Raw genomic sequence first — 14,613 nt, 5'->3', positions numbered from 1 at the left:
TTGTCTTCCAGTAGCTTCAGTGTTGGAGAATACAGTCTTCGTTTCAGTTGTTGGGCTGCCTTGAGCCCACTGGGGTGATGAGAAGGTGAGGTTGTGGTGGCTACCTGAGCAGGTTTGGTGCCCACACCAGGGCCAGGTTCCTGGCATGCATGTTGGTCTTGCTGCTGAAGGAGGCAATGTGGGCGAGGTGTCGAATCAGGTATTCCAAGGTCCTGTAATGGGTCATTTAAAAAATTTTTTTAACAAAATAAGAAACTTCAGTGCCTGTGCAAAACCTGACGACTGGGTTTGGATTTAAGAGAGTCTAAATATTTCTATCTCATGAATTTTGGAGGAATATCAGGAAGGTAACAAGATTGATGGAAATAATCTTCTTTGTCCTAGGCATGCTGGCCGAGGGTGCAGAAGGGGAATGGTTTTGTCAGAAGTCAGCTCAGGCCCTTGGAGAGCCAGAGACAGACCCGGGAATCACAGCACCCAGAGCCCGAGAGATATCAGTGGCTCCCTTGGCTTCCTTTTACGCAGGTCGCCATTGCCGCCACATAATCTTGAAACCGGCTCTTATCTCTGCCCCTTCTGTAATTACTCCAGCTACAGGTAACTTGGTTCTTGTTAGAGAGCTGACCTCGTGGGTGAATAACATCTGTTATTATAGGAAGTTCTTTCTTATCCCACATCAAAATCTGTCCCCTTGTAAAAGAGGCTCAGAGAACATTGGGAAAGGTGGTTAGATGAGGGGCTAAACAGTGAAAACAAAATGGAAGGGTGAGCTGATGTGAGGGGTGGTACTGATGAGCAAATAGAGGGATCAGTCCGCCAAAAGTTCAAAAGGTACAGCCAAACCCTATTTAAAAATCATCCTGGTTTCCATAGATTTGTGTATACTATGAATCTGGGTAAGAACTTAGGCTATCACAGCCAGTGAGGCTGGCTTGTATGGCCAGAACGACTTCCTGTGAGACTCTGAGGGCTGCCCCTTCCTGTCAGTGTCCCTGGTCAGGCACCAACTCACTCTGATAAAGCTGACCTGCTCATCCACCTCAAAATACCGCAGGAAAGTCACTGTCCGCTGAACTTTTTCCCTTTTATGATGCCAGCCTGCTTCTTTGGTATTACACCACTTTGAGAGGCTGTGGGCTTCTTTTACCAAGGATTCTTACCTGTAATGGGATGGGGGAAGCTCCTGGATAACATTTTGGATTCGGGCCAGTTGGCCTTCTTCCGGGCAATGAGACACGGCCTCCTGTGAAGAACAACATGAAGTAGGCGAGTGAGTGCTTGAGAGGGTGGCCACCCACCTGCGTCTGCTGGCCTTCTTTAGGTTTCTGGCACTCCAGCCTCCCAACTAGGCCTAGAGATCGTCTTTCCAAGAAGCATGCTTTCCTAGTAAAAACAAACAACTAAAATCTGACAGTTCGTGATGCGAAGTATCTAACAGTGAGTGCGAGTGGGGACATGTGGATTGTTTAGGTCTCTGTGTGTCCTCAGAATGTTGTTGGGTATCTAGTAAAGATGCAGAATGCTGGGTGTGTGGTGTGGCAGAGAGAGTGACAGAGATTCACACTGGGAGAGGGAAAGAGAGACGTGGAGATGACAGGTGCGACTTGATGGTCTTGCCTAGACTTACTCTCTGGTTGTTTCCTGTGTGGGTATTTTGTTCTCCTGAGACAGGGAAACTGAAAGGACCTCATGAAAAAAGCTGAGTTTTTTTTTTCTTTGTTCCTATTCCTGCTTCTGTTCTTGCTAGGACCTACACCCCCGCCTTACACATACCTTATAGAACAGGTAATGTATGTTCTCCTTGCAAAGGTCAAGGAGTTAATGATCTCTTTGGAGTCTTCCAGCATAAGAGATGACATCTAAAGAGTGACCAGGTGAGGTCATCACGACCATTTTCCAAGACCACTGACTCATCAAGGCCCCTGGCTCTAGGGCATAAGTGACTTACGGAGAACACCTAAACACCTATCTTTGTTCCTGGATTACTGAGAAGACACACGCACTAGACAACCATCCTCAACAAAAACCCAGGCCCCAAGCAAAGATGACATTCACTCTTCTTTCCTTTCTGAGTCTCTGTGATACTCTCTCCATATCTACACTCTCTATGTCTTCGATAAACTCTACTCTCACTTCCTTTCGTTGTGAGTTTGATTTCCACCCTGTGAGAAGCCGAGGACCCTCTTGGCTGGTCCCGCGAGACCCCCTCTGGGTCCTTGGACCCAGCCATCCTGCATCATTCCTCTCGACCCAGGGCCCTCAAGGAGAGGCAAGGGTATCAGTTAAGGCAGTGTGATCACAGGCTTGTTCAGAACTCCTGCACAATGCAGGCATCCCTGAGCAGATGCCCCTGTGCCTTGTCCTGAGAAACTGTTCTGCCTGTGCCCAGCCCCTTCCAGTGCGGTGGCTGAGTGCTCAAGCATGGGAGCAGTAGCTAAGTGCAAGGTCAATGGTAATCACATCTTTCTTTTTTTACTGAGGTACACTTTACATACATTAAAAATGTACAAATCTTAAGCTAGAGCTCCATGAATTCATTCATATGCACATACCCATGTACCCCCACCGAGATCAAGATACACCTTAAAGGGGGCTCCTGAGCTCATGTCAATCTTATGACCCTGAATTCACAGGCATATGTAACTTACATAGTCTTGTGTTTCCTCCCAGTGCTAGAAACTTGCATTACATTTGTATATAATAAAAAGTAAAATCAGGAAATGCATTCTTTAATTTGATAAATATTGCCACCTGTAATACAACCAAAAATAAGTTCCTAAGTGTGGTGTGGTTTTCTTATATCCTTCACCTCGATTCAGATTTTAGGTGTTATTTTGTGCTTGTGAATAAAGGCTGAAGTTCAAATGCTCAGTAGTGAGAAGTTTTAAGCACAGAAAAGTAGAAGGAAATTAACTTTACTGGGCACTTTCTGTTATGCCACGCCCTATTTGAGGTCACACTTGCTGGGTCTGTTCTGTTCTAAATTAGAGAAGAAGTCCTAACTGGGGCCAGCCTGGACCTCCCAACTCCTTTACTTGTCTCCATTTTTTTCCCACAGAATTCACCACCATTACTTATACAATATAATGTACTTACTTATTAGGTTTATTGTTTATTGTCAGTCTCTCATGCTAGATATAAACTCTACAAGTGCAGGGATGTGATGAGTCCGTGTGCCTGGAGCAGGGCCTGGCACCCAGGAGGCACTCCCTCCATATTTATTGAACGTCATGCCAGGGCTTTGTCAACCAAGTGGTTTCTTCCCCCCTTCTTTTCTCTGCTCTCCCCTCTTAATTTAATTGAAATAAAACATACACAGAAACCAACTGTTTTAAAAGGCAATCAAAATTCTCTACATAGGAAAACTTGAGATTTTGTTTCCTGAGCATTGGTGGGAGAAATGAGGGTCCGGGAGGGTCACAGTCACAGGTGTTCCAATCTTCTGGTGGGTGTGCAAGCCTGAGAAGAGAGCCAGCATAAACACGATCTCTGTTGTAAACCTCAATTTTTGAGATATGGAGGAGGTGGAGGGTGGGAACAAGAATGAGGCCTGGAGTAAGCACCTTGACATCTCTGCTCTTTCTGAGAAGTCATTTAGAAAACAGATTTGTGGAGAAGACCCAGACTCCCAAGGCAGGGAGAACCTCATAAGGGAAGCCAAGGGAGAGAAGCTCCAGAGGAAGGAGGGACTGTGGACTGTAGTACGGGTCCTCCCACATTCTATCCTGCAAAGGGGGAGGGAGGGGTGGGGAGGTCTCTTTTCCCCCCAGCAAACTTTGTAAAGTGCCCCCACCCTCCTAAACCTGTGTCTGGGGAATAAAGGTGCAGGTCAATTTAACAGCCCTCATGGAAAGTTTCTTTGATATTTTAGGAAGCTGTTAGTCATCTTTGTTCTGAGAGGCTGGGCGGGCCCATCCCCTGATGCCTGTAGGTCCCATTTGGGGTTCTTGTTTATTTTTCATTGTTCACAGCCTCTCCCCATCCCATTCAGAAGCCCTCTAGATCCTGTAGTTTCTCCTGGAGGGTCCAGTCCTTGAAAACTTGTTTTTAGCACTCTTTATGTTTCCCCATTAGGCTAGCAGAACCTACCACTGGGAAATTGGGGAAGGGGAGTTAAAACTCTGCCTATGCCAATTTTTTGCCTGAAAGAGAATTTCACTCAACTTTTGCCAAGCTAATCTGGCTAGCAATTAAATCTTAAAAGATCTAAAGATGAATCTGTGACTATTTGCTCTCTTCCAATCAGTATCAAGAAGACTGCTTCTCTGCCCTTTGTGGACTCCGTCCAAGACTAGACTCTCTCCCTTCTGGTGGGCCCCTTGCTCCTGTTTTATCTGTTTACCTGAACACCACCAGCACCCTTACTTATAGCTCACGTCCTGCTACCTCGCAGCCCTGTCACCATGGTGGACAAACAACCCGTGCCTATCCTTCCAACTGTAATCCAACTGCAACTCAGTATTGCCCTTGATTTTCCATCAATTATTTTTTTTTCAACGTTTTTTATTTATTTTTGGGACAGAGAGAGACAGAGCATGAACGGGGGAGGGGCAGAGAGAGAGGGAGACACAGAATCGGAAACAGGCTCCAGGCTCCGAGCCATCAGCCCAGAGCCTGACGCGGGGCTCAAACTCACAGACCCCGAGATCGTGACCTGGCTGAAGTCGGACGCTTAACCGACTGCGCCACCCAGGCGCCCCCATCAATTATTTAAAAATTATTAAAAAGCCGTTTTTATTATCTTAAAATATTTTAAGCTATTAGACTCAAAAGTAATTCATGCAATATTTTATTTTTAAAAGTATTTTAATGTTTATTCATTTTTGAGAGAGTGAGAGCGCGCGTGTGTGTGTGTGTGTGTGTGTGCAGGGGAGGGGCAGAGAGAGAAAGAGAGGGAGACACAGAATACTAAGCAGGCTGCAGGCTCTGAGCTGTCAGAGCCCAACTCGAGCTCAAGCTAAGGAACCTCGAGATCATGACCTGAGCAGAAGTCAGATGCTCACCTGACTGAGCCACCCAGGCGCCCGGATGCACATGATTTTAAAAATGAAAGCATTCAAACGAATATACAGAATAAAGTCTTCCTCCCAGGCACAGACCTTCAGAGGTTGTCTCCAGAGGCAACCAGTGTGTCCTTTCAGGCACTCGTTATACCTTTCCATCTTTGTCACACACGTGGAACAAGCATGATTATGAAAGAGAACTTCAACTACCTCCGTCTGACCTCAGACTTTCAATTGATTTTCTTTTTTCCAGCTTATCTCTTAACTCAGGAAAAAGACCCTGCGGGCAAAGCATCCCCTGATGGGGACGAAACTGCCCCTCAAGCAATAAGGACTGCCCTGAGTCAGCAAGATGGGAGTGACTGACCCCAGGACAAGGATCGGTTTGACCTTTACTACCTACGTGCCTGTACCCACCCACCTTTGCCCCACATTTTCCTTCTATAAACCTTGAAAGTATTCTCAGCACTTTGGAGACAGTCTTTGAGCCACGAGCTGCTGTCTTCCCAGGGTCGGCCTCTCTGAAATAATTCCTCTCTTGCTTCACCACCACTTGTCTCTCTGCCTTTGGGTTTTGTCAGCAGTGGTGGTGGAACCTGGTCTGTGTGGGACCTCCAGAGGCAGGTGCTCTTGTACCCCTGGGCCCTGGCTACAATTACATGACCTGGCCCATCTCCAATTTCCCCATGATCCTGCTTTGTCTGGGACTGAGGGGTTTCCTGGGACACAGGACTTCCAGTGTTAAAGCTGGGGGAGTTCTAGGCAAACCAAGGGCAGCTGGCCACTGTCCCCCTTTGTAGCTATCTTGAGCTCACGGTCAGTCGGCTTTTGCCACACACTCGTTCCCCACCTCAAGTGGCATTTCAAATATGTGTGGATCCGCAAACCTGTCAGCAAATATTTACCAAGTAAACAGTGACAACACTTTCCAGCATCTGGAGAGCAGGGAAAGGAAACATAATAATGAACACAATAAACACTGTTTCTGTCCTCAGGAAGCTTAGGATTGAATGAGGGAGACCGATACACAAAAGAGTTATTTCAATATAAATTCAGTATAAAATTAAACACCTCCCCAAACTGCCTTCTCTAAAAATCCCAAATCAGCAACTTGTCTTTTGGGCATGATAATTTTACCTGAATCAATCTGGTGAAGACTGAATTTTTCCTAAAATGAACTTTTTTTCCAATGCAAAGGAAATGTAATGTTGTAGGTTGAGCAATTGCTCCCAAAGATATCAGGTCCTAATCTCTGGAACCCATAAATGTTACTTTATTTGGGAAAGGAATCTTTGCAGATGTGATTAAGTGAAAGGTTTTGAGATGAGATGATCCTGGATTATCTCAATGGCCCTAAATGCAATCACAGCTACTCTTATAAGAGGGAGGCAGAGGGAGATCTGACCCAGAGAGAGAAGAGGGCAGTGCAGTCACAGAGGCAGAGATGGGAGTGATGTGGCCACAAGCCAAGGAGTGCCAGAAGCGAACAGAAGATGGGAGAGGTGAGGAACAGTTTCCCCTAGGCTCCCTGGAAGGAGCACAGCCCTGCACACACCTTGATGTCAGCTCAGTGAAACTAATTTCAGACTTCTGGGCTCTAGAACTGGGAGAGATCAAATTTCTGTTGTTTAAGCCACTAAGTTTGTGGTCATTTGTTACAGCAGCTATAGGAAACTGATACACGATTAAAAATTAAAATATGAACAATGAGGGAATTATCACTTGCTATCCTACCATACAGATGTTAACTGCTGTTAACCTACTCACATGTGAAACATAAAAGAAGCAATCTGCCAGGACTTCCCAGCACCAAACATGAATACTGGCATCATTTCCTATTCACTTGCATATACTATTTTTTTTTCTCCATTTAACTTTATATTGTGGCCAATAAATACGCTTAAGAAATGCAATCTTAAAAAAAAGAAAAAAAGAAATGAGACTTTTCATGGCTACCCAGGATTAAAAATAGATTTATTATCATTTATTTTAACTCATCCCTTATTGTTACACAGATACTCCCCAAATTTTGGTATTATAATATTGCAATGAAATATTTACAAGTCAATCATTTATGTACACATCTGATTATTATCTTAGAATGTAGTTCTAGAAATAGAGTTACTATATTAAAAATATGAGCATTTTAGGATTCTTGACAGTAATTTCAAATGACTTTCTGAGATATCCAGCCAGTTCACACTTCCAATAAAAAACCATACAAGAGCCACTGTCACCACAGGATCACCAGCATGAAATACTAATGTTAAAAAATTGTTTCTTTAATATGCAAATATATTTTTCTAATACATTTAATAATTTTTTTTTAATTAAAAAAATTTCTTAGGGGCATCAGGTTGGCTCAGTTGGTTAAGCATCCGACTTTGGTTCAGGTCATGACCTCACGGTTTGTGGGTTCAAGCCCCACATCAGGCTCTGTGCTGTTAGCCCAGAACCTGCTTATGATGCTCTGTCCCCCACCCACCCTCTGGCCTTCTCCTTCTTTCTCTCTCTCCTCTCAAAAATAAATAAACTTAAATACATAAATACATAAATAAATAATTTTTTTTTTTTTTACATTTCAAAACTGTCTACCTATATGACTTTTAAAAAATGTTTATTTATTTTTGAGAAAGAGAAAGTGTGAGCAGGAGAGGGGCAGAGAGAGGGGGGGACAGAAGATCTGAAGCAGGCTCTGCACTGACAGCAGAGAGCTCACTGAGGGGCTTGAACTCAAGGACCAAAAGATCATTACCCGAGCCAAGGTGGGACACTTAACTGACTGAGCCATCCAGGTGCCCCATCTGACTTTTTTTTTTTTAATTGAAGCACAGTTACACACAATGTTACATCAGTTTCGGGTCCATTTATAATTTTTTTAAAATTGTATTTCTTCTCTGCATTGTTTGTTGAGGTTCTTCACTCATTTGTTTAGTGGGTGACTTTTTTGTTATGTGGTTATTTATGGGTTTTTTCCCCTTTATTAATAGGTAGGATTCCATATAATTAAAGAATATTAATCTCCCATCATCTTTACTGTAGATGGTTTTTATAGTTGGCCATTTGCCTTTTAATTTTGTTAAGGTGTTTTTTACATAGGAAAAATAATTTATATGTAGTTTAGTTTGTTACATTTGTCTCTGCTGATCTTTTTTCCCTTTGCTTTTGTTGTTAGAAAGACTTTCTTTCTTTTTTTTTTTTTTAAATTTTTTTTTTTTCAACGTTTATTTATTTTTGGGACAGAGAGAGACAGAGCATGAACGGGGGAGGGGCAGAGAGAGAGGGAGACACAGTATCAGAAACAGGCTCCAGGCTCTGAGCCATCAGCCCAGAGCCTGACGCGGGGCTCGAACTCACGGACCGCGAGATCGTGACCTGGCTGAAGTCGGACGCTTAACCGACTGCGCCACCCAGGCGCCCCTAGAAAGACTTTCTTTACCCTAAAATCTGCTAAATGGTAAGAATGTAACTGGACTTTCCTCCTTTCCTAATAGTCAATTTTCCTACCACCATTGATTGAATTGTTACTTTGTTACTCTGGGACGCTTTCTTTACTTCATATTAAGTTATTGAATGCTTGGGCCTATATAGGAGTTGTTAACTTTATTTTAAAATAGTATGGTACTTTTGAGACAGAATATTAAACCTTTCCTTCTATTTATTAGCTGTACAAACCCAGACAAGAGAGTCTCTGAGGCTCATCTGTAATTCTCTTATCTGTAAGAGACTATAAAACCTACTTCATACAGTTATTATGAAGATTAAGTATAACATTTTAATAAGTTTATCAAGTTTATCATGTAGTAAGCACTCAATAAATAAGCCCATTAGTATAATTTCATTAATATTTTTCTAGTCCTATTATTCCATTGACATAGTATTCTACTTTAGCCGTGCAAGTGGGTTTAAATAAATCATTGTAAGAATTTGTGGCACTGTTAACAGAGCTATTTCTATATTCCTGAAGAAGGTTTGCTTATATCATCATATTTGTTATTGTGATCAAAGAAATTAGTTAAGTGATAAATTTTTCAACATAGTTAACTTCACTAAGGTCCTACCTATGTCGAAGTCAGTTGCACAGCAAAATACTTTTATTTTATTTTTTAGTGTTAGATTTCCCATGTTATATACCATGTTAGATCTAACAATACCATGTAAGATTTCCTGGAAATATGATGACAAGTTGACAATAATGTTGCTTTGGTATTACTGTGTTACTGTGGGAGAACAAAATGATTAGCAATGTTAGGGAATGAAAGTGAGAAGAGATAAATATAGATTTTGTTCTGAGCCTAAAAGCAAGATTTATGAAGAAACTGTATATCTAAAGTTTCCAGATAAGAATTTGGGGCACCTGTGTGGCTTAGTTGGTTAAGTGTCTGACTTCATCTCAGGTCATATCATGGTCTGTGGGTTTGAGCCCCACGTTGGGCTCTGTGCCTGGAGCCTGCTTTAGATTCTGTGTCTCCCTTGCTCTCTGCCCCTCCCCCACTCATTCTCTCTCTCTCTCTCTCTCTCTCTCTCTCTCTCTCTCAAAAATAAATAAACATTAAAATAAATTTAAAAAAAGAATTCTTATCTATACCCCAACTATCATAAAATTAAACTTAGTTAAAATAAATTAGACTCATTCTGTTCTTTAACATGATGATATTCTATTCTATCATATTCTAAGATGCACTATTATACTGAAAAGAGGATTAAAACCATGTAGAAAACAAACAATAAAGTCTTATGCACAAGTTAAAACAAAAATTAAATATATTTTTGGTTGATTCAGACTGCAAATAATTTAACAAATTAAAAATATCCAGTGTTGGTTGGTGAGGCTGCAGGGAAAAGACCATTCTTATCTCTCTGGAGAACAATTTGGCAATACATCACAAAATTTTAAACTTTTTTTTTTTTTTTTCACACCAGCAGCACATGGCACAATGGTCAAGGTAGAGTTCTGAGGACAGCTTCTGAGCTGAGACAATCCATGTTTCCATGGAAGATAAGGGGATTTAAAAAAATCGTTAATGTTTATTGTTGGGGGGGCGGGCAGTGGCAGAGAGAGAGGGAGAGGATCTGAGCGGGCTCCACACTACTGGCAGAGAGCCCAGTGTGGGGCTCGAACTCAGAAACCACAAGATCATGACCTGAGCTGAAGCAGGACGCTTAACCAACTGAGCCACCCAGGTATGCCTAGGGGATGTTTTTGACAGAATGAAAGGATACAATGAAAAAATGTTTCCTTGCCCCTGTGATGAAACAGGTTCAAATGTCACAGTTAAGCAAAGGGTCGAAGACTAGTTAGCATCCTAAAATAAGCAAACCTTATTAAGCATCCAATAAGCTTAAGCAAACCAATAAGCATCCTTAAATAAGCAAACTGGATTTTTCTTTTGTTTATATATTCTCTTGCTTCATAGATATTTGGTGTATTATGCTAAATGAAAGTAAGTTTTCTCAAATCCTAATATATCCTAAATTTGCTCATTACTAAAATGTTATTCTCTTTGTTTAGTGTTTTCTGTTATGTTATTACATTATCCACCAGAGATCAGTGAAACCCTACTAGTTAGATCATAAAGTTTAAATAGCTTCTATTTACTGTAATCTTAATTTATAATAAATGATAACATTAAAATGTGATTTCTTCTATAAACTAGACTCAAACTCAAGTTGTTGCCGAGGAGATAGATATAGATATATATCTCTATATCTCTATATCTATCTATCTATCTATCTATCTATATATATATATAAAATATTATATATGTTTAAGAAATATACATATATTTAAAGATACGAGTAGCTCCTAGACACTCAGAATTGTTAATCTGAAGCCTGAATCACTTGCAGTTTTGGGCACAATTTTGTGTGAATATGCATTTTTCTGAGAATTGGATCCAGAACTTTCATCATTTCCCTCAAAGGATCTGTGATTCAAAAAAGATTATGAATTACTATATGAAATAAATAATGTAACTTTTATAGTTTAGGTATTGACAAATAGCATTTAAATACCTTGAGACCTATCAGATAACACTAACAGGAATTATCACAATTGAGAAAAATATGTTTTCCTGTTAATAAAATAAAAGCCTTTCTCCAAAGTCTGTGTTGCAGTAATAAACTTTTTTTTTTAATGTTTATTTATTTTTGAGAGAGAGAGAAAAACAGAGCGTAAGTGGAGGAGAGGCAGACAGAAAGGGAGACACAGAATCCAAAGCAGGCTCCAGGCTCTGAGCTGTCAGCACAGAGCCCAATGCAGGGCTTAAACTCATGGACCATGAGATTGAGATCATGACCTGAACTGAAGTCGGAGGCTTTATCGATTGAGCCACCCAGGCGCCCCAAGAAAATTTTATTTTATTTTATTTTATTTTATTTTATTTTATTTTATTTTATTTTATTTTTTTAATGTTTATTTATTTTTGACAGAGAGAGAGACAGAGCATGAGTTGGGGAGGGGCAGAGAGAGAGAAGGAGACACAGAATCCAAAGCAGGCTCCAGGCTCTGAGCTGTCAGCACAGAGCCTGATGCGGGGCTCGATCTCACAGACCCCGAGATCATGACCTGAGCCAAAGTCAGACGCTCAACCGACTGAGCCACGCAGGCACCCCTGAACAAAATTTTAAATAAAAGCTTTTTACTCAGTAAATCTAATTCTATGATTTTTTTCCCTAAAGATATAAGCAGGCAAAAGGATAAAGATATATGTACAAAAATGTTTATTATATGTTGTTTTGTAAAAGCAAAGTGTTGATAAACAAAAAGTCTAAATGTCCATAGTAGGAAACTGGCTTTAGAAATTCACTGCGCATATGAGAGAATACTCTGTAAAAAGTGTCTATTTGTCAGTACGGAAAGATGGACACACTGTTGACTTAACACTGCAAAGCAGTGATATATAGTATTGAGAAGGGAAAGTGGGGAGAGTGAAAGAGAGAGACAGATTGAGAGAGCTTGAGAAAGAGTCAGAGGGGAGGGAGAGGGAGCAATCTGTAATGATGTCTCCTAAAATGTTAGCTGCAGATATGCCTGGGGTGTGAGATTTCCAGGGATTTCTACTTTCTCCTTTATACGTTTCTACATTACTTTCATTTTTGCAATAAAATTCTATTTTCATCTGGGAAAACAAAAACACTGTGCAAGGAGTAAGAGTGAAAAAAAAAACCCACATGTTAACCGTAGTTGTTTTTGGTCTTTACAAGAGGGGACGAAGGGTTCCTTTCCACTTTCCTCCATTTTCAAACTGTCTTTTAGCAAATATGACTACTTTTATTTTTATTTTTGTTAAATTTTTTTAAAGCTAGAGAACACAAGCTGGGGAGAAACAGAGAGAGAGAGGAAGAGAGACAGAATACCCAGCAGGCTCTGCACTGTCAGCACAGAGCCCGATGCGGGGCTCGAACTCACTCATCATGAGATCGTGACCTGAGCCAAAATCAAGAGTCGGACGCTTAACCAACTGGGCTACCCAGGTACCCCCTGAATATGATTACTTTTAAACGAGGAAATAATTACATATGGTGATGGTATTATAATCTGGCAGACTCACATGAGACCCACAACTTTTCTTCCTGGTTCCTGGGAAAGACTCCTCTGTGATTTTGATGGTCAGAGACTGCCATTGTTTTTGACTTAGCCACTCAGAGTGGCTTTGGCCTTAGTTCTCAAGGTCCACTTAGCTCTCTTAGGGTCCACAAACCACTGACACTTCACATCAGCTGGTATATGTTGGCTTCCCCAGTAGTCAACGGCTAAGCCCAAGTTTTTTGTGTTTTGGCCTCATTTTTTTTTCATTAAAAAGTTAATGTCCTTTTAGTAGATGAGATTTTGAAAGTTAAAGTCTAAAGAGGCAGGGAAAACTATAACCTCATTATTGAAATAAATGGCTGTTAATCCTTTGAACATCTTTTTCTTTAATCACATTTTAATATACAATTATGTATCTGTTCTTTTCCAGGTATCATTATGAGTGTTTCTCTGTATCATTGAAAACTCTTAAATACATTTTAATGGTCCAAGTTCAACATTTAAAATGCATCCATTTAGTCCTATATCATTTTGAACTGAAGAACATTTTATATGCTCAAAGGAAGTTTATTACAGGAGCCATGAGAAAGATTGCTGCCCATGTTAGAGCCTAGATCTGGTCCTTACCCATAATTGCAACTCCTACAAATCTTAATTTCAAGCATCACCTCTGACCACCTCATACTAACAGTCTGTTGACCTCAATAATCCATCAATACTATTTTTTTCACTGTTACACACTGCCTTAAGGCCTCACTTCCCTTCTTATCCAGACAAAATTCCATGGTCAACTATTTCAGTCACTCTCTTGTATATACCCTCATCTTCCTCATCCCCTTTATTAGCTGAATACACCCTCAATCTTGGTTAAATCCAACTGTACTTACTCTGTACCTCCATCCCTGCAGCCAAATGCTCAAGCCCAGTTTTTAATGCTGTCTCTACAGACATCCTGTAAGCATTTATGCTTTCTACTTTTCCTATAGGTGCCCCTATCTGGTAACCATAGAGCTGCTGTTTAGGTGTTCTGTCCATCTATCTTTCACCAATCCAACTCACAGGCCTGCACTTCCTCTTGGCTGCATTTCCCAGATTATTTTATTTTTCCAGCTTTCTGATCTCTCTCTTGACTTGGGTTTGTTCTCTCTCCCTTCTCTACCCACCCACCTCATTCCCAAACCCCCGAAAGAAATACAGAAGAAGTCGCCTGATAAAAATGAACTAGCCGTGAGTGTACATCTGGAGTCTCAGGTTCCTGTCCTTTTGTGTGACCTTGGGCCAGTCATTTCACATCTCTCATTCTTAGTTTTCCCCCTATACTATGAGGTACATTCAGCTAAATAAACATAGAAGTAATTTTAATCCAGCTCTTGAAACAAATAGCCACGATTCTGAAAATTTAAGAAAGGAAAAATTTAGCCAATAGACCCACTACCTTACTTTCTTCCCTATACCATCCTATTTCCATTACCTGGCTAAGACAGTGCCAGCCATCTGGTGAGTATTATTATTGTTATTTTAGTGCTGAAACTCTCCTTGGCCCATTCACGTGTCCCACTCAGTAACCATAATGGAAATCCAAACACTTACCGTGAATTTCTCATAGAGCTCATAAGTCAGAAGGGGGTTGGGCAGCTCCCTAAAGTACAGCTTGCAGAGTGAGCCCACACAGTGGATGTCCTGGAGGTACACTTCCCTTGTCAGATCTGGACATTGATCTGAGCCAAACTCTTGCCTGAAACAACACAGACAGAGACATAACAACCTCGGGAACATGTGTTCTATGTAAGCAGCCGCTTGACTGCTTAGGGGTAAAAAGACCCTAAACTGCTGATCTGACTACATTTTGACCTCGATTCAAAATGACCTTCTATTCCTGGCATAAGGAAGTTATGGGAAGACTTATCAAGTCAGGTCTGGATCTTCCCTGTAAAAGCTGCTGTCATTAGGAAAACATAATGCCCATTTACAAATGGATTTCTCAGCGCATTATGTCTGCAGTTTCAGTTATGAACAGTGGGGAAATATGAAAACAATCCGCCAAAAAAGCCTATTGAGATTTCAATTCTGCAACATTTT

General features: G+C 41.0%; 1 protein-coding gene across 1 annotated transcript in view; it reads right to left on the bottom strand.

The window, feature by feature from the left end:
- Window positions 1-14,613, bottom strand: part of ARHGAP31 (Rho GTPase activating protein 31) — a 115,515-nt gene that overhangs the window by 32,654 nt on the left and 68,248 nt on the right. Inside the window, exons 3-5 of the mRNA XM_043594238.1 lie at window positions 14,125-14,269; window positions 1,161-1,243; window positions 105-212 (exon numbers count right to left, since the gene is read on the bottom strand). Coding sequence (XP_043450173.1) covers window positions 105-212; window positions 1,161-1,243; window positions 14,125-14,269 — 336 coding nt within the window. The remainder of the gene's footprint in view (window positions 1-104; window positions 213-1,160; window positions 1,244-14,124; window positions 14,270-14,613) is intronic.

Source organism: Prionailurus bengalensis, chromosome C2 (assembly GCF_016509475.1).
Source record: "Prionailurus bengalensis isolate Pbe53 chromosome C2, Fcat_Pben_1.1_paternal_pri, whole genome shotgun sequence".
NCBI classification, from domain to species: Eukaryota; Metazoa; Chordata; class Mammalia; order Carnivora; family Felidae; genus Prionailurus; species Prionailurus bengalensis.
This window is presented reverse-complemented; position numbering and strand designations above follow the sequence as displayed.